The 26,923-nt window shown below is 33.5% G+C and overlaps 2 protein-coding genes across 3 annotated transcripts; one reads left to right on the top strand and one right to left on the bottom strand.

The window, feature by feature from the left end:
* Window positions 1-7,118: 7,118 nt before the first annotated feature.
* On the top strand, window positions 7,119-15,208 carry LOC132190203 (synaptotagmin-4-like). The gene is made up of 13 exons (XM_059605114.1): window positions 7,119-7,267; window positions 7,421-7,545; window positions 7,685-7,736; window positions 7,839-7,959; window positions 8,313-8,440; window positions 10,786-10,887; window positions 11,211-11,285; window positions 11,900-11,979; window positions 12,746-12,896; window positions 12,982-13,212; window positions 13,643-13,942; window positions 14,150-14,263; window positions 14,737-15,208. The coding sequence occupies exons 1-13, from the start codon at window positions 7,163-7,165 to the stop codon at window positions 14,881-14,883; spliced, it is 1,731 nt and encodes a 576-aa protein (XP_059461097.1). The 5' UTR covers window positions 7,119-7,162; the 3' UTR covers window positions 14,884-15,208.
* A 1,133-nt stretch (window positions 15,209-16,341) lies between these two features.
* Window positions 16,342-26,144, bottom strand: LOC132190619 (bifunctional purple acid phosphatase 26-like). 2 transcript variants are annotated; one of them, XM_059605656.1, is made up of 10 exons: window positions 25,986-26,144; window positions 25,455-25,677; window positions 23,176-23,376; window positions 22,052-22,163; window positions 20,564-20,793; window positions 19,297-19,435; window positions 18,672-18,892; window positions 17,529-17,650; window positions 17,203-17,364; window positions 16,342-16,859 (listed from the first exon to the last, which is right to left on the bottom strand). In XM_059605656.1, exons 2-10 carry the CDS (start codon window positions 25,644-25,646, stop codon window positions 16,808-16,810), a joined length of 1,431 nt encoding a protein of 476 aa, XP_059461639.1. In that variant the 5' UTR covers window positions 25,647-25,677; window positions 25,986-26,144; the 3' UTR covers window positions 16,342-16,807. The 2 variants fall into 2 exon arrangements, with proteins under 2 accessions (XP_059461639.1, XP_059461640.1); XM_059605657.1 differs by having other exon boundaries at window positions 25,455-25,664.
* Between the last annotated feature and the right edge of the window lie 779 nt (window positions 26,145-26,923).

Genomic DNA, 26,923 nt, shown 5'->3' with positions numbered 1-26,923 from the left:
TTGGGCCATTTGCGGGTGGTTGAGCTACTTCCAATGGCCATGAGGTGGCTCTACCACTCCCTAATAGTAGCCAAAGAGTGTGGATTGACCACCTTTTTTTTTTTTTTTTTTTTTTTAGTTTTAAATATTTTATTGTAAATAACACATGTCACAATATAATTGATTGTGATATAACCCATTAACGAATTTTGTCATCTTTTTTATCAGTAGTGACCTTTTTTTTTTTTCTTACCCCGAGACTATATAATAAATTTTTAAATATCAGTGAGCTATTTGTCACAACCACAAACTAAGGGAACCAATTGAGCAATTTTTCTTTTTTATCTAAAGCTTGAACGGGTGATTATCAAAGCCATCTCACATATTAGTCCTCTATGTGATCCCAACTTTGGTATGGTGAACCTCTAGCAGCTCTTCTTGCTGCCTTATAGGCAACCTCTTTTGAAGCTCAAGAATTTCATTATTGAAAGGTACTCTTTGGCTATCACAGCCCTGCAACATCCATCAATCACACAACTTTGTTACTTCTTCCGGCCTCTAGTACTTAGGAGGCTAGAAAAATTTATAGAAGTGTTAACTTCTGCGCTCATCACGTGGCATATTGGGTTGTGATAAGAATTCACCTGGGTTCCATTCCTAATATCAACTGTTTCTCCGTCTTTTCATCCCCATTTGTATTGGAAATGATCCACCCCCTCTCTCTTTTAGCTAATATTGCTCTTTTTTTAAATATGAAATTACTACCTGCATGTGAGATGAATGTTCTGCATATGTGTTTATTTTTGTTTTTATGAATGATTTCTATATATGTGTTTGTTTTTCCCTTTAATTAAGTGTTGGCAATAATATAATAAAAAAAGAATGAGAAATAATACTTTAAAGTAAGTAGAGAATGAAATAGAGAATCACTTTCAGTGTGTAGTGAAAAAGCAATAGCTAAAGTAAAGAGTTATACTTTTTCACTGGGTAAAATAGCTTAATACTGCTAGAGATGCTCTAAAAGGGTCTTTTGTTCCCCTGGTTTCCGTTTGGGATGTTTGTTAAAAAAAAATAATAATAAAGCTTGAACGGGTAGAGAATAACGTACATTTCTTATTCTTATTCTAATATTTTTCAATTTTTTTTTCTTATTGAATAAGGAAAAGGTTACCGAATATTTTTTAAACTTACATATTCATTATTATCATTGTTGCCAATATTTAAAATATTATATTAAATATTAGTTTTTTTCGCAGAATTATTAATAATTTTGCAAAAAAAAAATATTTGAGATGGTTATTCAAGTTCCGGGATTCATCAAAAACCAACACCTGCATACGAAACAGCCACTGATCCTGATTTACTGTATTATCAAGACAAATATGGCAATATCATGGCTCATGGATTCATCGACTTGTGTTCCACTTGCATATTGATACCTAGGGTTCCTAGTTGATAAAAAGGGGAAAGAGGCTTAAGAGATACATCTTGCTTTTTTATTTATGATTTCTCCATTTAATCATATGTTTTTTGGATTATTCTTCAAGAATATTGTTAGTATAAGTTCTTTATAAGCTAACATGATGGTCCATATGACACTTATCATGTCAATTATTTTCATTTCACCTTTACAAATAGATTTCTTGGATTGTTACGAGCAAATGGTCATTCAAACCGCCCTTCAATGGGGGCCGGTTCGGTGGCAATTTTCAGATTGTTCTCCACCCATAGGGTAATAGTGTATCTTACTTATAAAGTTCACAAGCTAATATAACAGTCCATATTAGTAATTATCGGATCAGTCATTAAAATATAGAATGTCATGTTGAACTAGGGGCAAACCCACTTGATGCAATCCCTCCCAAAAGTTTTAAAATTGTTCTTCAAATTTATATTTTTTATAAATTTGTCCACCCAAAATAATTTTTTTTGTCCCCCATAAAATTTTTCTTTTACCTTTCCCCCTCTTCCCACATGAAAAGCCGGAAATGCCATATTCAATTGGTTTTATCCATTGGCTTTTAATGAAACATGAAACTTAGGGTCCGTTTGAGATTGTGGTTTTAATAAACGCGATTTTAAAAATTAAGTTTTTAAAAATTGTGTTTTTTAAATTGTTATTTTTAAAAATCGCAAAAGCGTTTGGTAAAACATGTTAAAAAAATTTTGTTATCAAATATTTTTTATGCGAAATCGTGATTTTTGTTTAAATTCACGCTTTTTCAAATAAGCACCCCTTAGCCTGCTCTTATATATATATTATTTTATATTAAATGTTTTTTAAATTGCAATGTCAAACACTTTACGTTTTTCAATATCTTTTAAAAACGCAAATTATTCTTATGAAATCGCAATTCCAAATGTACCATTAGTTTCTTATTTGGTTGAACTTGTCACTTCTAGCTCTGTGCCTCTACATACCCATAGATTGTACTAAATTTATTTTGCTTGTAGTTTATTAATTATGTTATTATGTTTGTGATGTGATGAGAATATGAGATTAAGATTTTGAATCGAATGAGTAAGAACCATAATGAAATTCTAACAAAAATATTATACTTCTAGATTTCTTAAAATGCAAGTCTCGTTCAAGATTTTTCATAATATAGTTTTTTACAAGTTGACTAATAAGCTTTGACCAATTATGTGAGCAATTCTAGAAATCACTCTAAGAATGAGGTGGCTTTTAAAATTATTATTTGATCAAAATTCAATAATGATCAATGACAAGGTTAATGGTAATTTTTGAAGTCACGTTATTCTTAAAGTGATACAAAAGTGACTTGTAGCATTATTCCAATTATGTGGGGTGAGTAAATTATTAGAAAAATTAATGAAAACTTCACAAAACCCTCCAAAGTTACTATGCATTTTGAAATGACCAATCTTAAAGTTCAAAAACTTTCAATTTTACCTCTTCAAATTTCTAATTTGATGCAATGTACTCCTTTCGTTAGAGTTTGACATTAAATCCTAATAGAGGCTATAAAAAATACCAAAATACCCTAAACTTTCTTTTTTAAAAAAAAAAAAAAAAAAAAAAAGTCATAAGGCGACTCACTGCCATGGGTCAAAGGGGTCACAACTAGACCCCGCCATGGATTTGGTCGTGACCACAACTAGGTCACAGCTAGACCCGTTGTGGGTTTGTCGCGACCCACGCTAGGTCACGGCCAAATTGACAAGTATGGTCGTGACCCATGACCGGCCCGTCACAAGGTAATCCAAACAATTAATGATTTTGCCACTGCTTCAAAACACATTAACAAATTGAATTGAACTAGTATCGCTATGACAAGGATGTCACGCACTTGAGCTTTCTAATCATCAAATAGAATAAGTAGGTAATTGTGTAAAAGGAATAAAAAAGGGGCTCAACAGATTGATTCCGGTGAGATATCAAATCCCTAAGAAGTGTAGAAGATCAAAGATAAGGGGGGAAGAATATTGGACAAAGCCATCACCATGAGAGGTCATGTGCATGCCAAAAGAGGAATAACATCAAGATGTCCAGCACTTTTATTGATTTGTATAGTTACTTTTCAATGAGGAATAAATTTACTATTCAATTATAAAGAATAGGGCATGTTATATTCTTACATGTTTCCCTTTTTGTTATTTATTTTTATCGGTTTTTAAATTTGACTTTTAAGCCCTTAAATTTATTCTTTACATAGAATATAAACAGGGGTAATGTCGCGTAAACAAATTTGCCACAACAAATGTGACATATTCTCGCGTGTTCTCAATTTTTTAGTTTTATGAGATCTAATATATTCCATTAGAAGAAAAAGCCATTATTCTTGGAGTTGGAAAACATGCCAAGTCTCTTACGTCTTATCATGTGATTAGTTACGTGTTAATCTAATCTAATCAACTTGATTCATATAAATTAAAAAATAATAAAACTAATATTCAATCATAACTTGATTTACAAGATTGGTTGGCTTCTTTGTATACGTGGTTGGAAAACAAGAAAATGAGTAGTGATTTTTGGCACGCCGGTGTGCCAAAAATCACCACTCAAAGAAAAATGTTTTTCTTTTAATATGTTGATGACAGTTTTTCGAGAGATGATGTGGTACGCTGCTATCACAATGTCCGAGAAACAATTAGATTACCAAGTGATGAGATGCCCAAGGAATTGTTGGATTGTCGAGTGACAAAATGTCCAAGGAATCGTCGGACTGCAAAAAAAAGAACAATAGGATAAGAGTGCTAGCAGGGGATAGCTTCAATGAGAGCTTAAGAGAGAAATTATGATTACCAAATTATGAATTAGAGCTTTCTTTTTATAGGTATCAAGTGGTGGTTATCACCCCTTGATTATAAGTCCCATATCTTTATCTGCTGTATAGCGCTAATGAAAGGATATGGAGTGTTGGTGGTTCCACGATCTTAGGAGACTAAGATCATGGATCATGCGATTTGGCCTTGTTGGCGTGCATATGTGTGCCCGAGTTGTTTTCCATACCCATGTCTCGTGTTGACAGCTAGACAATGTTATGGCAAATCGTGAAAGCTTACTTGAGAAGCTGGGAGAGTCCTAAGCTTATTGGACTATGTATCGGGCTGGGCCAATTGAGTCTTGCCTGGGTTTCGTTTTAGTAGGGCTTGCACATTGAATGGGCTCGGAAGGCTTGTTGGGCCCTAGGTGGCTAAATACGTGATTTTCATGCACATGAGATGAATTTATTTCAATTCAATTTAGAATAAAATTTTGTCAAAAAGATATTTGAATTCTATTTTTATTTTTATTTTTAACATTTTCCTCTTTATCTTTTTTGGGAAGTAACAGTTGGGAATTTTGGAGGACTGAAGGTACCAACAGAAACAGGTACCAATGTTTTGGTGGGTTGGCCCGATGGGTGCTAATTAAAAAATTGACGAAAAATGAGGTGGGCTTGGGTATTCATATCCTGATGGTTCCAAATCTATACTCACTGAGCTTTTTCTATTTTCTTCTATTAATTTATTTTTTTTCACCCTTTCCTTTCGGTAGTAATGCTAAAAGTTCTTCTTGTATCACTATATATATATATATATATATATATATAAAAAAAAAAGAATTTATGAAATGTCATCATTAAAAAAAAAAAAAAAACTCTTCCTCTCTCTAGAAAATAAGGTGACTTTTTTTTTTTTTTTTTCTAATTGAATAAGGGTAAAAGGCTACAGGGAAGGATCTTTACCACTCTTGATCCGAATGGAAGAAAGAATGGGAGATCCTGTGGGAATGCTTCCAAAAACAAGATTGGTAATAAAACTCCTTTTCTTTTTGGGAACTTTTATAGGAAAATAAAATAATTCTGAATCCCAATGCTTTAATAGCAAAAAAAAATCTCTTTCTCGTGGGAATTCTTTTGGAATTTCTTAAGCTTTTCTTCTTCTTTTTTTATTTTATTATTATTATTACTATTATTATTATTATTTTTTATATTAAAACATAGAAGTTCTTTTTCCAAAATAATTTTTATTAAGCTCTATCTTCTTCTCTTACTCTATGGTCTTTCAAATGATTACGCCGTGTGTGCGAGGGTTGTGCGATCCCTTACTCTAATTGTGGTTGCATGAGAAGTCATTTATAGTATGAGTCTACCCAATTAACTCTTGGGGATAGAAACATCATGTGATGGACGACACATTTTCAATGTCCTTTAGACAGAGTCAATTCGAAATTGCGTTTGAGAAATATAAATTTTAAATTAAAAGGCCTTTTTTAATAATTTTTTAAAAAATATTATTATTTATTATTAATTATTAATTAAGTACTTGTACCCCTATAAGTTTCGAGATGGTCGATTCACTCCTAACTGTTTTTGGGTGGCCAATATACTCTTGGAGTTGTTTTTGAATCACCCCATTTTTTTTTTAGTATTATTATTATTATTAGAGTTAAATACTATTTTGTTCCCTAGGGTTTAAACACTTTATTTTTTCCTCTTTAAGGTTTTATTTTTATTATAGGTACATGTGGTTTTCATAAAGACAGAAATGGTACCTCCGTTAAAATTTTGTCCAAAATTTAACGGAACGCAACGTCAACACCAATCAAATGTCGCTACGTGTCATATAATTAATTTTTTTAAGAAAATATTTTTTAAAAAAGATTAAAAAAGTTTTATTAAAACAAAAAAAAAAAAAAAAAAAAAAAAATTAGGTGTGGCCGTAGCCACCCCCTTTGGCCATCCCCAAGGAGCCACCTCCAATCTGGTCGGTTTCTTCACGCTTATTTCGATATTGACCACGGAAAAAAAGAAAAAAAAAAAAAAAATTCTTTCTTTGTGCTCTGTTTCTGGTTGCTTCCCTGTTTTCTAAAGTACTTTGGATTCTGATTTGGTCTTTCCTTTCTTTGGGTTTTCTTTTTTCCGGTTTTTTTTTTTTTTTTGGAAAAAATATAACTTTAATTTTTTTAAAAAATATTTTCTTTAAAAAATCAATTACATGACACGTGACAACATTTGATTGGTACTGACGTGGCGTTCCGTTAAGCTTTAGATGGATTTTTAACAGAAGTATCATTTTTGTCTTTATAAAATCCACCTGTAATAAAAAATGAAGCTTTAAAAGAAAAAAAATAAAATGTTTAAACCATAAGAGCAAAAGATTACACGCAATAATATCCGAAGTATTCCGAGTGACTTGGAATGAAGGCTTGGAGTTCTCTTTATCATGACTAAACATATTTATGCTAAATGAAAATAATTAGCTATAGGATCAAATTCGACAAAGACTGATCAACAAAAAAATGGACGTGGGTTCTTTTACATATTTCTGAATAATGTGATACAATTTTCCGTAAGAATCTGAAGAAACTTGAAGGAAAAGAAAGAAAGAAAGAACGAAAGGAAGGAAGCAAAAGAAAAGAATAAATTACTTTTCTTCTTTCCAAACAAAACTTTTAATCCAAACTCCAAAAAGAAGTAATAGTTTAATCATATTTGTTTATTAATCAAGTAATTAAGCAATGGACGTGTCAGCCTTCACTCACCCGCCTATACATTTTCCCACCAACTGACTCCCCAATCCCATTCTGTCATCGTACTCTGTTTCTCTCTAACCAAAAGCTCTGTTCTGAATCACAAAGAAATTCATGTTTGAGCTGAAGATAATCTCTGAAACTGATTTATAACATCTGGGTTTGTTGTATTTCTCAATGGGGTATCTCTAAAATCTGCAGAAAATGAGTTTCTACAGTGGTGTGTTCATTGGCATCGTCTTCGGCATCGGCTTGGTCATCGCCTTCGCTCGTTATGGAAATACCCGATCCAGGCGTCGCTCCGATTTGGTATAGAATATCACATTTGTTAAAATCATGTTCTTTGATCCTATTTTTAACTTTTTTCTAGATTTTTTTAACTTTTCGAATGGCTTTGATTCTGATTCATTCGAAATGTGATATCTTTTGAGATGTATGTTGATCTTATTTACGTTTTTTTAGGCGAAGACGGTGGCAGCATTTGCAAGATTGACAGTGGAAGACTCAAAAAAGATTCTTCCAGCTGGGTTTTATCCAACTTGGGTGGTATTTTCAGAGCGACAGAAGTTAAGTTTAACCCCCTTTTTTTTTTTTTTCTACATGCTAGAATTCTCCCTTTTTCTCTCGGTCTCTGATATGTATATGTTTGCATGGGTGCATGCATATATCTTTGTACTCATTCTTGATTTCATCCGTGCCCTTACATTAATTTCTTTATTGATTGCAGTTAACTTGGCTTAATCTTCAACTTGACAAGATTTGGCCATATGTTGATGAGGTAATTTCTTTTCGTCTTTTAATGAATTTCACCCCACCACTGGTGAATATTTGCTTCGTTTGAATGTTTGATGTATTAATAATGAGAAGTTGTTTTCTTTAGGCAGCCTCAGAGATGATAAGAAACAATTTGGAGCCAGTTCTTGAGCAATATAGGCCAGCAATCTTAGCTTCACTCAAGTTCTCCAAGTTCACCCTTGGCACTGTGGCTCCACAATTCACAGGTTAGTTTGGCTTCAACTTCAAGTGCCAAATTTCATGTGCTACTTTATAAATTTGAAATTTAAACATATTGAAAAGATAATTTTTGAATTGAAAAAAATGAATTTTTAGTTATAATAGAGAAAACTAGTAAGTAAAAATTTTCTTCATTCAAGTTCTTCGATCACACTTGAAGGAAAGTGGGGCCATGACAGTTGTAAGATATAACATTGACATTAACTTAAAGCTCTTGCATAAATATGTAATAATAAACAGAGTAAGTATAAATTTGTTTGATAAATTCTGAGAGAACATGCTGGTTTTATTAATCTGTGATTCTGTGATGACCATCATCCAAGTTCTTGATGTTCTTTAGGAGTTTCCATTATTGAAAGTGAAAGTGATGCTCGGGGAGTCACCATGGAGTTGGAGATGCAGTGGGATGGTAACCAAAATATTAAACTTGATATAAAAACCAGAGTTGGTGTCTCACTACCAGTACAGGTTAGCTTTAACTTAGTGGTCATGCTCAGTACTCATATTGCTCATGCTGAGTAATATATTTGCCACATACTTATTCTAGCACTTTTGGGTTGCAAGGAATTAGAGAACTTTTGACTTCTACTTTTTTCATGGAAATCTATATATATCATATGATTCATAGAGGTCCATGCATGTCTAATAGAATCAGAATAAAACTAGTGACCTTTTCCAATAATTAGTGTTACAACTTTAACATATCCTCATTTCATTTTAACTTCAATATGTATAACAAAACTTCCATTATTCATTTTTTGAGACAATAACTTATTCTAACATCTTAACAGATTTTATAAACTCCATATAGTCCTAAAAGAGTAGTAGCATTATTCAAACAGTTATTGCAATCATTACAACAATTATTTGTACGGAGTTTAGTAAAAAAAAAGCTCACCCTCGGAGCTATTCTTCAAGATCTCATGTTTGTATATCCTTCATGTGTCAAACATTCACTTAAACTCACTCAAGATCTATTCAAAATCACAAAACTCACTTTCAACACCCTATGTTTGCTCATTGCCCGTTTCTGAACGAAGCAAAATGTAAATCAAAGTTTTCTTGTGCGTTCTGTCCTTTAAATAGATATTTTTGCTCGATTGTTGTTCCTTTCGTTTGAATTAATTTAATTTCATTCAAATGAACTTTCATTACATGCACGTCGAGTCAATGTTGCATCCCCACCTAACCCCACACGTAGAATGACACGTGGAGATCCAATTTTCGTTTGATCAAGATTGTTTTCGTTCGAACGAGATTGTGTTTGTTTGTTTTGTCACATGTATTCTCCTTTCGACACGTGGAGATGCCATGTTTTTCTTCAAACGAGATATATTCATTCAAACGAGATTGTGTTTCTTCCTGACACTTGGAAGATGTTGTTTCATTCAAACACTGTTCATTTCATTCAAACGAACTCTTTTTATTTCTAACTTATTCTAAGTTTTTATCCCGTCTTTCTAGTCTCTTTATTCTAATGCTTATGGGATTCATCGTATCTAATCTACCATTGTCCATGATGTGTATCTTACTTATTTTCTTTAAGTTTTAACATTCAATAAAGCATGTTTTATTTATGGGTGTTACAGTAACCCCTTGGGTGGTAAGGTTGTCGACTCTCTTGAGAAAAAGAGCCTAGTCCTTAAGGGGAATAAAGGAAAGAATAAAGTTTCTTCCCCCCTGAACAAGAGCGAAGAAAGCTAGTGGTTTCTTGGAGCAATCCCTTTTTTGGCTTTCCATGTTTTTGGTTTTTGGAATGTGAGGGGTCTTAATGCCCCTATGAAAGACAGAAAAGATAGGCTTTGGATAAGAGAGCACAGGATTTTCTAGCTAATGTCAAGATTAATCTAATAAAAGAAAGATATAACTTCAAAAAATGAATTCTCATCCTGCCCAAGTAAATTAACATGATGGGACAATCTATGGTTGGCATACTTTGGCATAGTTTAAAGAATTTAACACTCCATTTGTGGCTTTCACAGCCTATTGAAACAGACTACAAGCTTCACATGTGAATTTTGCCTTTCCCAACATCTTCGTAGCAAATGTTGGCCTGCATGATGTTGTGTCAATACCAACATTGCCTTAGAGGTTATATATCTTCGTAGCAAATGTTGGCCGCCTGCATGATGTTGTGTCAATACCAACATTGCCTTAGAGGTTATGTACTGACTTATTGGTTATTGTAAAGTTCTTTAAAGCTTAGGATTTTACATTGCATAAACCTCCAGCATATATGCATCAACGTGTAACGTTTTCATGCAAAAAAATAGCTCTGGATGGACTCTTTCTCTCTCTGTGTGCATGAAATGCACATGTATGGGGTTAGGATTATTTATGCCAAGATGCTCAACAAATTGCTTGACTGGTGTATATTTGGTAACATGCTAAGAGCAGGAATGTCTACTACTGCAAAAGAGAATCGAAGTTTTCATTTATATTATTTCGTGTTGCAAAGTGACAACTGTTCAATATAACACTAACATCTTATGAATGGAAATTTGACATATAAAGTTGCTCTCTGCAGTCTGTTCTGCATAAGTGAAATGCATCATGAAACCTTTTAGTTATATACTTGTCATTTTAAAAATTAAAATCTTAAATTCCAACCATTTCCTAGTAACATCATTTTATCAGAATTTCTCTGCATTTTTATTTTGCATTATATATATGCATCCTTCGTATGTATCAAAAATTTGTTGTTCAACAAAGCATGGGCTCTCATGAATATAACAAAGCTTTCTGAGTTATTGTGCTTTTTACCTTAATAGAGTCCTTATCATTTTGTTTTCTGTTTTGACTTGTTCATCTAGGTAAAAGATATTGGATTCACTGGGGTTTTCAGGTTAATTTTCAAACCACTTGTTGATGAGTTTCCTTGTTTTGGAGCTGTTTCTTATTCACTGAGAGAAAATGTGAGTCATTAAACTATTATTAGCTTTGTTTCTTTTCAATCTTCTTAAGGCTTATATCAACAACTGAAAGAAAAGAAAATTTACTGGAGGTGACATTTATAAACATCCAACCGCTCCTTTCACATGGATGCACATAGCTAGAATTACATACTTATATAGAGAGAGATATCTGTATAAACGCTCCTTCCTACATAAAATTCGTTATAAATAAATTGAAATGTTATATAAATATGTTTACTAAATATTTTCTATACAACTATATAAACATGTGATGCCCTTACATTTTATTCCCCACCTTTTTTTTTTTTGGCTTTTGGCTACAGAAAAAGATGGATTTTACTCTTAAAATTGTGGGTGGTGAAATATCAACACTCCCAGGGATTTCTGATGCTATTGAGGTTTGTGCAAACATGTGTTCTGGAACTTCTGTTATTTCTAACACTGTCATAATGATTGGTGAATTTCACATGTAAAATTATACATTTGAATGTTAATGTTTTTAGAATATTGATTACATGATTATATTACATTTAACCAATATTCTAGCAAAGGTATATTCCACAGATATGGGGTTTGTCTTTTTTTCTTTCTTTCTTTTTTCCTTTTGTTCTTATAATTCTTTGTTGATCCTGTTGGTTGGCCTCATAAACCAGCATGTTCAGATCTAGCAAGATTTTCACTAGCTTCAAATTCCACACAACCAGGTGCCAGATGGCATTTAAGGCTATCCGTGTGTTATTGGACTAATCTTGGAAGAGAAGTTATGTTTTGGTCTTATAACTAGCCCAATACTTTCTGGAAGGAATCAACAATATCAGGTGGAGTAGTCCAGGCTATGTTAACTCACATTTGCAGGCAGGAACTTCAGATGGGATGGAATAGAACATCACATGTGATATTACTACAGATGTGAATCACTTTGCCTGCACTGCATTCTGTCATTATATCTTAAGCCCATAATGCTTAAATCATGAACAAGCATTAGGAATCTAATGAAATTTATTTTGTTCAGGAAACCATACGGGATGCTATTGAAGATTCTATAACATGGCCAGTTCGGAAAATTTTGCCTATATTACCTGGGGATTATAGGTATGCTAATTTTACAATGAACTATCTGTCCTCTTTCTCCTCTAAAAAAATCAGATCGACTATTAACTTATCTTCCTTTTTTAACTAATCAAATTGTCAGTGCTTAAGAATAATATTCTGGAAAAGTTACTTAAGAATAATATTATATATAACTTATTTCTTAGAAGCTAACAAATGTATAAGGACTCACAGACCACTTTTATGAGCTCTATGTGAAAAACTTTTTGAGGTGAGATTACATATACTTAATCAACAGCATTTGAGTTGCAGCTCAATGAGGGTTGGTGAGAAATGAAATCTGAGAGATATATTTAGATAAAAGCATCCATTGGTAATTGCAATTAATTTGGAGGTGTGATTTGGTGACACCTTGAATTTAGCCCAAATGCAATAAATCATGTTATAAAGCTTGTGCTAGGGAATTTAAGTTGAGATTGGCTTATGTTGACCTCAGCTTAGTTAGACTTGCCTTACAGTTGAAGCATCCAGTTGCCACACTCTAGCAAGGCTTATATGCATGGTTATATATTAAACGTTTATTCATACTATAATTCGATATTATGCATATATTCATACAATAATATATGATTCAGTCACCAAATCGTCCCTGAATATGCATAATGTATACAGTTGAGCAACTATTTGGTTACACTTCTGTTTCGCTGAAAAGCATTCTTTATGTTCATACTAACAAGCTCAAAATCCAAAGCACATTTTTTTTTTTTTTTTTGTTCTGATGAGTCGTCTATGATCTTGTTGATCTTAGTGACCTAGAGTTGAAGCCTGTAGGAACATTAGAAGTGAAGCTAGTGCAAGCGAAGGACTTGACAAACAAAGACATCATTGGGAAATCTGATCCTTTTGCTGTCTTATTCATACGCCCACTGCGTGACAGAATGAAAACCAGCAAAACAATTGTAAGACAACCATTCTTTTTTGTTAACCTTTTCTGCTCATCTTCTTGCTGTTAAAATGCAATGCAACTCTTTGTTTTATTTTCAGAATAACCAATTGAATCCAGTCTGGAATGAACACTTTGAGTTCATTGTTGAAGATGAATCTACACAGCATTTGACTGTAAGAGTTTTTGATGATGAAGGGATTCAGGCGCCTGAACTCATTGGTTGTGCTCGAGTGCTACTGAAGGACCTTAAGCATGGTAAAGTTGAAAATTCGTGGTTGAACCTGGTGAAGGATTTTGAAGTTCAAAGAGACACTAAATACAGGGGCCAGGTGAGAATGCTATATGAGTCTTCTTTTTCATCCATCCCTTCTGATAGATATATTTGTGTTGGGCAGGCATCTTGCCCTTATCAGAATGAAGAGATGACGCCAAAATTGCATTATAATTTAGGCTTATTGAATTGACTTGAGCTAAAAGAACAAGAACCAAACAGAAAAGAATTCAATTTTTTTGGAGTTTCCAGATTGACATACACTTCCCCATTTTTGAGAAGAGGGTGAAAAAAGTGAAGGAAAGTTAGCCATAGCATTTCCCATGTACAATGGCTACTCCATAGTTCTTAACTGTATACTAACTTTCTTTCAGTCCACACTCAATTTTATTGCCACATTCAGTCTTGAGATTCGACTAGTTAAATACTGCTGTTTATTTTCTTGAACTTGTAATCATCTCTATCTAATACATTTTTCTTCACCCTAGGTGCACTTGGAGCTCTTGTACTGTCCTTTTGGAACAGAAAGTAGCTTTAAAAACCCCTTTGACCCCGAATACTCAATGACCTGTTTGGAGAAGAAGGCCCTCAAGAGTGGAGCTAATGGAACAGAGGTTGGTGATCTTGGAAAAACTGCAAAGCAAAAGAAGAGGAATGTCATTGTAAGAGGAGTATTGTCTGTGACAATAATAGCTGCTGAAGACTTACCAGCAGTAGATTTGATGGGAAAGGCCGACCCCTTTGTTGTCCTCATTATGAAAAAAACTGAAACAAAAGCCAAGACTAGGGTGAGATTCAGATTCTAAAACACAATAATCATCCATGTCTTCAAGTTTAGTTTCCTCTTTAGAAAAATGGCATTCATCTAATCCTTCGTTGTTGGCCTACTAGTTATCAATGTTCTGGAGGTCCTAAACCCTCTATAGTTAGATACGGGATAATATACATGATGCTCAGATTAAAATTCTGGAACATTTTTCTCTCTGCTTTCTCAGGTTCTAACCAACACCTTAAATCCAGCCTGGAATCAAACATTTGACTTTGTTGTGGAGGATGCATTACATGATATGTTAATTGTGGAAGTTTGGGACCATGACACTTTTGGGAAGGTAACTTTCTGGTACAAGTTTGATCATCTTCTTTGTTTTGGACGACGAGCTTGGTTTGAGTTTGTGACCTCATTGATCATAACAGAATTAATGAAGTATTAGCATCATCATGCAAATTACATACTAGAAAAGCATTTCTGGAATCTCACAATTCAAATTCTAACAATTTCGTTTGGTTCCCGGATAAACCAATTCAAGGCATCATTCAAAATATTGACACTAACTAGATCACAACCGCCTTCTAAGATTGATTTATTTGGATTCAATCCCTCAGATGAGACATCAAGCTTATAGTGTTGATGGCTTACATAAATTAAATGTGGTATGCAATGTTGGGGTTACAAATGTTATATCATGCAACTTATGCTCACCATTTAGGCATCACCATCTGCCTTGCAAAGTGCAGCAATTGTTACAAGATTTTTAGTTCAGTCTTTAGCCATGCAAATCTTATTGCTTTTTGAATCTTTCAGGAAAAAATAGGAAGAGCCATCATGACACTCACAAGGGTGGTATTGGAAGGGGAGTTTCAGGATAGTTTTCCCCTGGATGATGCTAAATCGGGAAAGCTTTATTTGCATCTCAAGTGGACACCAGAGCTTAAATTTCGGGATTCCTAATCTTTGTAAAATTGCAGACCAGACGTGAGAGTTGGCTTCAAATTCCATTGAATTTCCTTCCCATGATCCATATAAGAATGGCATTGGCTGTTACCATCATGTCAACCTGTAAAGAGAACTGAAGGAAAACACTAGAAGAAAATCTGATTGGATTCTATGTCAAAGCTAGAAGAAAATCTCAAGGAGCACAGTTACAGGACAAATTGTTGGGCATGGCACCCACTGATACCAACATCTTCAATGTGTACATGTAACAGATTTATTGTAAAATCTGTAACTTTTGATTTCTGGTTGTATTATTTTTCGAATGGTGATTGAAATGAAGATAGAGTCTATGATTGAATGAAATGAAATGGGTTTATGAATTTGGAAATGGAAATTCAATTTAGAGGATAACCAAACCTCTATTTACAAACTAACGAGAAATGTTATTTTTATATCTCCTATCCATTTCTATTTCTATTTTCTTTTAAATTCATCTTTGAGTCCTACAAATTCACAGGTGAGTTTTGAAAAAGAGATGGTGGAATAGTATGTCTCAAACTATTTTCTCTTAGAGTATTAGCAGCAAATGTCCTGTATGTCATTTCATTCCTCATGTTTAGGGAAAATTTTAAAAAAACCACAAAAACTTACTCACATCAGATTCCTTATATTTAATCAACTATCAAGGGTTGCTATAGTATTTCCCAATGTGTAAGAAACCAAAAGTAGTTCCATATACATTATTTTAATATAAACATTTCTCGTTTTCAAAATATATATATAAACATTTCTCTTTTCTCTCATCTTTCATATTTTTGTCTTTAATTGGGGATTGTGTTAGAATTTTGTGAAAAAAAATAGAAAAAAAAAAAATGAAGGTTGGTAGGAAAATTGTATTTTGTAAACAAATAATATTTTAATGGTAATGGAAGGTATTATGAAATATATTTTCATAGAGAAGCAAAAAATAGTTTTGTGCCCTAAACTTTAGGAAAACTGCTGAGAGTACTCTAACAAATAACGATTTAGATAATACTTTTGGATCTCTGATTACATTGGCCTTTGGGCCTTTTATACAAGAACTGCAAAACAAACTCTAACCTTTTGTAACCAACCGAATTAACTTGTCTATTACAAATGGGCTTCAGCCCAACTACTAATAACCCACTTGATTATCTAGGCCCTTATTCTACTTGGACTACCTATCCACTATTGTTAGTCCCATTACAGTCAAATTTTGCCTTGTGTCCAATTTTACACATAAGACCAAGAACATAATCCCATGTATGTTCCAAAACAAATTTTAGAAATTTCATATATGTTCCCCAAAAAATAAAAAAATAAAAAAGCCAAAGAAGGGTGGCTGGAGATCCACCATGCAGAGTTGAATGCATATTTTCAATAATAAGTAGATGACAGTCCAAATTTGTACTTGGCAATATTGATATCTTAAGAAGCAATCTGAATCCAGCAAAAGAGAAAAACGCAACTGAACATTTATTTCTGCTAAGTGCATCTCCTACTATCACCTTTACAATGGGGTCATAACATTACATTTACAATGAACCAAGAATATGTTGTCATCCATTAAAAATGGATAATACCAATGTGTCACCTTTACAATGGAGTCCTATAATATATTATGCAACAGCAACAAAATGAACTTCTTTGCTATTTATGTATAAAATTTGAACGCTGGAAAGATTGTCTTCTCGGACATCCAAATGCCAAAAATTTCTTTGACTGAACAGCCTATATTGTACTCATCCAAAAAAAGAAGGTCCTATTGAGAATACACATTATCCTGCAGTGGCACATGCATCTTAGCAGTGTAAAAGATTGAGAGGCCCTGCATGCACCAACAGATCTGCAGATGTAATTGAATAGAGCTTCAAAAAATTAAGGAATCTTATCCAATTATTTCAGCAGTTGAGTTCTCCTACAGCTTACAATGACTCTTCCTTAATCTTCTCCTCTTCAGATTGCTTGCCCTGCATAATAGCGAATTTTACTTGCTACATTTCAAATTCATGAAATTAACTACTAAAGGCCAGTGCCATTAACAGTGTTAATTTCACATGTACTATCTGCCTTGGAGAGGTTCCCCGACATCAAAAAAAATTTCACATGTACTATATACAGATACTATTAGAATATAGGAAGATTTAAGTGGCTCTAGGTTTCTTGAGCATTTATATGTACCACATACAGATATTAGATTTAAACCTTCATAGTTCAACAAATTTTATTATCAAGTCAGACAGGCTAGTAGAGACTGAACATTCACTTTCAAAAGTAAATCATGAAAGAGAGTTTTACAGAGATCGTACTTACCAGTACTGATTGTAAAATACTACAGAATCAGTCTGTGCTTTCTTCCCGTCATCATTTCGGTTCCAATGGTAGAACGCATGGGTTCTGTTCCTGATCTCCAATGTAGAATGACCATAACTGGCTTCACGGAATGCAGAATAATCTGGTTGCGGGTCCCAAAACCTACAAAAGAAATACATATTCCATGATAAACAAAAATGTCCATGGAAGGGGATTCTAAATGCAGCAAAGAAATTATTGGAGACCTCAATACCTTCAACAAGTTAATCCACTTCATAATAGATTGAAGAAAAATTGAACAATTTCAAATTGCAGAATTGCTTTACCTTCCAGCAAGACCTTCTTGATTTCCTCCATCTCCAACGGTTAAGTAGACAGGGGCTGAACTGTCAGGTACAGGATAACGGTCACCGCTTGACACGTTGTAATGTATATTCGAGATGCGATACTACAGAGCAAAAACATTTATGTTTTTGAGCTAAAGCTTTAGTTGACGTTTTAAGGTGCATAGCATGAATGAATGGCATATAAACACTATTCTTAGCAGAAGAAACCTTGAATGTAAATGATGCTCTACAATTACATGTAAGTCCTATCATGGGATATAAAACAATATGGCTCTGGAAAAACAGTCAAGGCATTGATGAATGAAATTGGCAGAAGTAATTCCATTAGGGGGACAAAGTTGTGAAATTGTCAAAGCAATTTGAATAGGGAATGGAAGGAGCAACAATGTGGAACCAACTTCACTACCTGCCTAATGCACTTTGGTATCATGGTGATGTGCGATGAACAATTAGTCAAGAAGATTAATAAGTCATTTGCTACAATTTTCGTGGGAATTAGATTCTAGGACATGACTGACAAGATTGTGTGGAATATGTGGGAGAAAAAAGGATGAACAAAAAAAGCACATGATCAAACTTTATTAAAGAAGATAATGGAAAATGCATTGGTGTTTACATTCATTAGCACAATTGATTTTAAACACACTAATAAGGTATGCCTACCTACCTATTTGCTTCTTTTCTTTAAAGTTCCATCTTTCATTGCTTTAATCAGGAGAATGTCCAAAGAAATTCGTTACAATCTGGGAAGGGAGAAGAATTTAAATACAATTTCATAAAATCAAAAAGAATAATGCACAATGAGACCCTGGGCAGATTCATAATCCACGTGGCTGTGGCCCATAAGGATCCACTTAAAGAAGTGACCTTAAATAATGAGACTAACATAATGTGGTGGTGGGGAATCAGCAAAAGTTTTGGATACTGTGGTGTCATGAGATTCTATTTGTTGGACAAACATACATACATACATATCTGAAAGAGACATGATACAGAACCAGAAGGACATAAAAAGGAAATAATATCTTAGCTTAGATATACAGTACTCATACTCCTTTTGCTTGTTTTGATCTAATTCTTTACCCATAGAAAAAGGACATTAAAAGGAAAGAAATTCCTTACTGATCTTTCATAGGCATGGACATGGCCAGCAAATATGAAATCGACTTTGGAACAGACAAACCAGCTCTCGAAGACAGCTCGCATACTTTCACCCTCCATATAGTGGCCTTGGTTACTACTGTAGATGGGCACATGCATGAGAACAATAAGCCACGGCGTCTTCAGTCTGTCCACCTTTTTTAGCTCTTCGTGCAGCCACCTCCATTGAAGTGTATATTTCACTGATCAAAAAAATTAAGAAACATTTTGAGGTTAAAAATACATAATATAAATAGTATAGAAAGACGATGTCAAATTGTCAATAATCTACTTCCACATGAAAACTGAAACTTTTCAGCGGATCCGGGGTCATTTAGATATAGGAGGAGAAACATGTGTATAAAAAAATTCAAAAATTTGGATTAACAAAAGCACCATGGCACCTATAACCACCATACTTCACCCGTCAAGTAGACATTGAAACTATTCACTAACAAAAACTAGAATTTTATATATGTAAGCGCATCAGAAACTTTCACCGAGGCATTCTTGACCATCATAACCTTAACTGATGATAAAACGAGTAATAACAAACTGGTTATCAGAATGCACCAACATGAAAACAGAGAAGGATAAGACAAATTACCAAATGGAGAATAGCTGGATAGGACTATAATATGTGCAGATGCTCGTCGAACAGCATACCAGAGAGGACTAGTGCTATTGGATGCAATATGGGGCGTCATGAATCTATGTAGATATGACTTAAATGGAAGAACTTCTCCCTGAAAAATATGTGATCATGTGTAACAAATCATGATATTAGAAGTAGATACATCATAGTCTGACAATAATTATCAAAATAAAAAGTTATTCAGTATAATAGAAACTTTGGAGAACACTAAAGAAAGCTTGTACACAGCATCTAAAGAAAGCTTCTTCCAACCTCTTTTCTCTCTCTGGTAAGTACTTCCAACCTCAGTTTCTTCAATTATAGGGAAACAATTCAACTATATGCATTCACCAAACTAAAAAGCAACGCAAGACTTTACTAAGAAAGTTAAAAAGAAAAGGAATAAAGGGTGACTCGAAACAAAGAAAAGAAAGAGACCTTTGCCCACACCCTGGGGAAGAGAAGGTGTTTAATTAAATTTACCATTTCATATCAGCTTAGATTTTTTAGATAACTTATGATTTAACATAATATCAGAGCAGAAATCTTAAGTTCAAATCATGTCTTCCTAATTCATCTCCCATTTTAGTAAAATATTCTACGTGTTAGACCTCATTTACAAGGAAGAGTTAAAATATTATTAAATGATTAAATTCACAATTTTCTATCAACTTAAGTTTTTGGGATAACTAGATATCAATTAAGGAACCACATAGTTTCTCAAACCAAACATCCAATAGGGAACAAAAAAAGTCTAGAAATCCTTAAGGAGGCAAGTTACTAGCAATAAACACAATTGCATGTAGAATCTATTTAAGATATGCACCATAAGGGCCAAAAATCTGTGAACATTTGAACAATCACCATCACCTAGAAGGCAACTCTGGTACTTCAGAATTGGTCATGCCCAAGACTCTTGGCAATCTAATTGGACAAGTAATCTACTTGATCAACCGTGACTAATTGCATACTGCACGATGCTCTTGAAATATCAATAAAGCTATCTATAGCTCAAAATGACACTTTACTCATTCATCTATGTAATATAAAATAAGGAATATATTTACACATACATACATGTGTATATTACATATATAAATACAAACAAATATGTAGTACTTCATACAACATCGATGTGCTCATGCTTACTTCCACAGAGGAACAGAAATAATCAATAAGTTCAAATGGATGAAGATAAGAAAATATGGAAGATTTACAAGGTACGATTTTGTTACAGTACCATCCTTGGCATGTACTCTATTTCATGATTCCCAGCTGACCAAATCCATGGCTGATATGCAGAACTTCGCTCAATGAAGCGACCCCATGAATCCCATCGAATACCAACATTGTTGTTGTATTCATATCGATTAGCATAAGAGAGATCACCAACGTATAAGACAGTTTGTCCTCCACTCTGCATGTAATGCTCAAGAGTGGAAAGGGAATTATATGTTTGTCCCAGATCACCTAAAATGTCAAAAAAAAAAAATAATAATAATAATAATAATAATAATAATAATTTAAAAGAGAGAGAGAGAGAGAGAGAGAATGAGAAAAATCTTAAAACACATCCTATAATAAATTGTTCTTCCAACCACTGTATTTTGACATGCGTTCCATATATTCCTATGTGAATGATATATAGTTTGTTCTTTTTTTGGTATTTGGGTCACACCCCTTTGGGTTTTAATGAAATTCGATTACTTATCAAAAAATAAAGTTTGTTCTATTTTTGCCTTCAAAGGCAATACAAACTGTAAATCAATATTCACAAAGCTCAACATCTCATTTAGGGTTGTAAATGAACCTAGCTGTTCATATATAGCTTGAACTCGGTTTATATATACTCGACTCAAATTTAGTTCATCTAATAAATGAACCAAGTTTGAACAATATTTTTAACTTTTTTACTACACCAGCTAAGCTTGGCTCAACTTAATTTGGGCTCGTAAACTACTCATATAGGAATTCTAAACTAATTTATAGCTCGTTAAAATATCAGAGAAATATATATATCATCTTATGTGACATGTATGTTTACATGCTTTTTTAAAAAAAAAACTGTTACTCTTATTTTTCATCTAGAATATTAAATAAAACATTGAAGAACTACATACAGGCCAAGTATTGTAGATTTTTTATTTAGCCTTTTTTTTCTAAGCGTACATTATTCTATTTAGTTTCTCTTATTGACATACTCTCTTTGTTTATTCCAAGTCTTTTAGCTTTTTAATATTCATTTAGCTCAATAAAAATAATTACAAATACCAATCCAACTCTTCTTCTTTTTTCACCACTTTGGGTCTAATTTCTTTTGTCAGTGATGCCAAAGATGCACTATTTGGAACAACAAAAAATACGTATGATTAGGAAGAAAAAAAATGGCCAGTTTGGTTGAAATATATCCAATGTTCTTCCTTGAAATTTCTTTCTATTTTCTGGTCAAGTTTCTTACCATGAGTTCCAAAAATAAAATAAATACCCTCTTTAATCCTTCAAACTCAGCTAATTTTAGCTGAGCCAAGTTTGAACAACCTTCTACAGCTCCACTCAAGCTCAAGCCGAGTTTGAACCTACATATATTTCTGTTGGGCCGAGTTTGAACCTACATATATTTCTGTTGGGCCGAGTTTGAACATCAATTGTTGGCTTGATTACCACTCTACATAATGTAAAGCAAACTAGTATTGTTCTTTTAAGAGGTTATAGAAAAACAATATCTTACCAATAATTCCAAAAGTATAGGAAGCATCTGGATCAATATCTGGAGGTGTTTGAAACCAAAATTCACGAGAGGAGTCACCTACTCCAATCTTGTAGTAGTACTTTTTGTTGTACTAACAGACAAGATATTGGAAAGTGTTAACATATACACGTATAAAATAAACAGATTGTATATAACAATAAGAATTATACTAATAAGTCTCAACTCCTACAATTTGCCTGTTGAAAAAAAAAAAAAAAACCGTAGTTTTTTTACCTGAGAACTTCAGTCAACTGACAATTGGAAAGTAGCAAAATAGATTTAATATATGCTACAAAAAAGGCCAAAAAGCTTTTTTTTTTTCACCAGACATGGAAAATTGAATAGCACTTAGACAAAAGCAATAAAGGACCAGAAAAACCCATAGGTTAAAAGAAAAATGTGAATTCAAAGAGGTGTTGTGAAAAGATGATGAAGAACTTTTCATGTTTAAAGTATGTGTGTATTTGTGTGGATGTGTATGCTTGTATGCACATAGAAAAGATAGAAGTGTGAAATGTAATATAAGATAGACTAATCTTTATCACAAGCATAAGCACAATACAAATATTTCCCAATAATGAAATATTTTCATAACTTCTGAGATTTTCACAAAAGATTATTACAAATTAAAAACTTTAACTAAATGGATTTAAATACCAATATTTATCATACTTTGCCCAACATTTGTCTGTTTCCGTATACGCCTGCTTGCATGGGCATCAATTATTGGTTACCTTTGCATACACAAGTGTAGATGTGCATAATTGTAGACATCATTGAAGAGATTGATTACAAGAACATGACATAGAATGAAGTATATCTAGTTTTATTTTATTTTTTCATTATAAGTAATCAAAATATCATTAAAAAGTGCAAAAGGCAAAACTCAGGTAATCAATGACAGCCAAAGAAAATAAAAAAGGCATATGAAGCTATATATGTTAAAACATAATTTCAACAAAAAGATTACTAGGAGTCTAGGACACATATCATTTGAGTGATATGAAACCAACCCAAAGTTCTTTTATTTCAATTATTAAAAAACTGAAGCATACTTAGTATACTAGATTAATTTGACTATGCATGATACAGGTTATATTTACCTCAAGTCCATCAACAAGACAGTGATGAATGTAGCCGGACTTGTAGTTGTAAAAGGTGTAGTTTGTCACTGTGCCCTCAGCAGTAAAATCATATTTCTCCTTTGATATGCCATACTGTACTTTAGTGTTCCCAGGTTCATCAGTTGTAACCCATGAAATTATTACAGCCGTTCCATCATAGTCACCTTGAGTGATATGCACCTACACCAAAAAAACTTAAGGTGTAAATATAGCAGGCAGGGAAGACTATTTATAAGAGGGAAAAAGAGAAAGGAAAGAAAAGAAAAGGGAAAAAGGAAACATGTCATAAATTTTCAATAGACGAAAGTCCTGGCATACTGTCTAACATCCAAGTACCACCAAGTCAAAAAGCTTGAATATAAGCTCCATCATCTTTTATAATGTACAATAACGGCATTGAGGCATATGTTCACTCCACATGAGGAATCAAACTAACAATTTTGTAGAGTTGGAATATATTTCCCATCTAAATGCATGCTAGTTTCTAATGAGACCAAACCAGTGTGGGAAAGCTAACTAAGAACACAAGATGGTAGTTGATGAATTCAATCGTCATGATCTAGCATCACAAAATGGTGCTGTAATCTTGTGTATTTAATTGATGGTAATTGATGATAGAACACAACAAAGTACTTTGCATTTCCATGGGACACTAAAAGCAACTCTCAAGACTATTAGCCGTTACGATTGGGTTGGAGGATTAGGAGAGAACAGACAAGATATGGAGGGAAGGATTTTCAACATCATTAATTGGAGGAGAGGATTTGGGGGGGGGGTGGTGCCCACCACCATTCCATTTTGAACTGAGCGGACTCAGAGGGAATGTTTGAGATTTAAAATAATGAAATATCCATTTTATCCCTTAGATATATTCATATAGCAATGGATTGAGGTTAAAAAAAATGATACAATGGTAAAATGATATTCCTGTCCTACAACAGATTTAAGTTTACAAATAACACATTTTGTAATAAAAGAAACACTCGTCGTAAACAATGGAGTCAATTTTAAAAAAAAAAAAAAAAAGGTGAGTTCAAATTTAAGAGAATGTGATTTCCATTTAAGAGTATATGCAAAGTTAAATGGATAAATGCTTTCAGTTTTGGAAACTTTGATCTACATTGGGACAGCCCAGAAAAAGAAGCATATCATCTATTGTGGGATGAAGTAAATCCTTTAGCCTCTTTTTCTTTCTTTTCTCTTCTCAACCAAACAACAGACAAACACTTTCCCCTCATATGTCTATTAATCATCCAAACAACACCTCTCCCTCTTATCTTCTCGCTCCTCTTCTTTCTTTTTTCTACTTCTCATAGTGTAAGGAGGAACCCCCTTCCTGAAAAGATCAAGATCCTCTCCATTTCAAGCTAATTCATGTTCAACAGTAGTTTTTTTTTTTTTAATTTAACAGTGTACTTGGAAACTTATCAAAAAACAGTGTACATGGTACCACATATTTAATAATTTTAAATGACGTGGAAACTTATTCACTATGTGGCAACATATAGACCATTAGATGTGTGAAATCTAATCTAAATCATGAAATGACTCCTCTCCATCCCACTTGAAATTGAGAAGATCACATTCCAACTGAAAAGGGTATTCAACATTAAATACAAATATAGTTATACTCTACGGATTACGTTCACGAATCACATACTTCTTACAAGTGATTCATCCCTACCTTTCAACAAAAGTTAAGCATCTATTCCCTTTAGATGCATAGTTACTAAGAATGTTGATTACAAGGGAGGAAGTCATTCATAATGGATAAGGATGTAGAGATAAGTCATTCACATGGTGAAATAGAGATAAGTCATTTCATGTTTAAGATTTTATTTTATCGCATCAAACGATGTACATATTGTCATGTCATTTAAAATTTTTAAATAATGTGAAAACATATTCACCATGTGGCGACATATAAACTATAAAATCTAATCTCGACCACGAAATGACTCCTTTCCATTTAACTTGACATGGAGATGATCATATTCCATTCAGAACATTGCCTTTGCACAAACCAAGTATCAAAAACAACAAAAGCCAACACCCATAAACAATATCTCTACAATTAACTTCTCAGCTTAAAGAAACAATCCCTTAACGTAACCAAGCGGTAAAGCCAAGAGAAATATTTTCGTGTACATATTTGGCAATCAACACTCTTTACTTGGTCAAATACTATATAATTTTGTAAACCAGTTAACATTTTGAACGTATTTCTAAGTTTCCAATTAACAAAGATGAAAGCTTACTTGCTGTGGCGCATTATGACCTTTTGGAATTGCAAAAGCTTCATGATCAAGAGGGATATCGACCGAAGGCCATTCAGAACGAATGAAAGTACTCGTTATTCCCGCATTCCCGTGTCCCACAGAACTTAAGATGATAAATATTAGAGGCACCGGATGGTATAATAACAAGCGCACCCCAAAAGCCACCAGCATTGGTATTCTTCACTCAGCCTGTACAACAGCCCTATAAGATTAAATCCAACAAGTTAAAACAAAATCCAGAAAATTACGGTCTAAACCGAACAAGCCCCACCGCCACCCATGTGATCATAAACAATTTTCAATTCTCTCAACCGTCAGATTTCGATTCGCAACTTCATTCCCAACTGAACCCAGTTTTTTTTTTTTTTTAATCAATCAATCCCATCAAAACAAGAATCCCAAGTACACCCAGAAAATACAAGATCGAGTACAACAACAATTGAGAAAAAGGAATTTCTGCTTCAAAAACAAACATCTTCAATACTAGAGAGGGAGGGAGGGAGGGAGTACCTGAACCAACGCAACGCAACCTAAAGAGTAGGAAAAAACTTTCTTGGTGAGTCGATGGATATAGAAGTAAAAGGCAAGGAGATTTGGGAGCTCTGGGACTGAGGATTGGTAAGCGTGAAATCACAGTCAGCGGTTTGTTGTAGTGTCGCTATTTTTATGGCCAGCAGATTCTGAAACTTTCTTCTTTGTAAGAGTCTGTCAATGGGAGTTGCCAGCGTCCTCAAGTTGATGTGGGTTCCGTACCATATTACTACCTTGTCTTTTTTCCATTTTCCAAGAAAGAAAATAAAGTTACTAAAAAGATGTATATAAATCAAGTCTTTTTCTCTTAACAAAATATCTTATAAATAAAATACTCATGGATAAAATTACGGGTAACCGTCTTTATTGATTTTGAAGACTTCAATGTTAAGGGTTCAAAAGCTGATAAGGACAAAAATTTGTTTGTAACTAATTTATACGAACTCATCTAATAAAGTACATGTGTCTTATAATTATTAAAAAAACACGTGAGATGTCACTTTATTGATAGGTTTGTATGAATTAGCTACAAATCAGTTTGTAACATATTTATGTCCGTTTGGTGATGGCCTGATGGGTGGTACGTGTTGGGTTAGAACGAATGAAAAAATCATTGGGTTGATTTGAATTAAAGATACAATATTTTTATCTGCAATATATTTGATATTTTTATTAAAGGCTAATACCATATCCTAATAAAAGGGACTGTAAATGTGATATTAGATTGGCCACTCAGCAGGGCTAGGCTTTGACTTCCCAATTAAGCCCATTTAAAAGGCTATGGGGAGGGCCCAATTTATAGCATTTCGCATTCCTCGCAAACATCACTTCCAATTTCGTCTTACGCTTTATGGAATAACCGAGACAAAGGGGAGCTCTTTCTCCTTCACGGGGTACGCTTGTCTACATGCGACGAC

The sequence above is a fragment of the Corylus avellana genome, chromosome ca8 (assembly GCF_901000735.1).
Source record: "Corylus avellana chromosome ca8, CavTom2PMs-1.0".
NCBI classification, from domain to species: Eukaryota; Viridiplantae; Streptophyta; class Magnoliopsida; order Fagales; family Betulaceae; genus Corylus; species Corylus avellana.
Note: the sequence above shows the minus strand (reverse complement) of the source record. Positions and strands in the feature narration are given on the sequence as shown.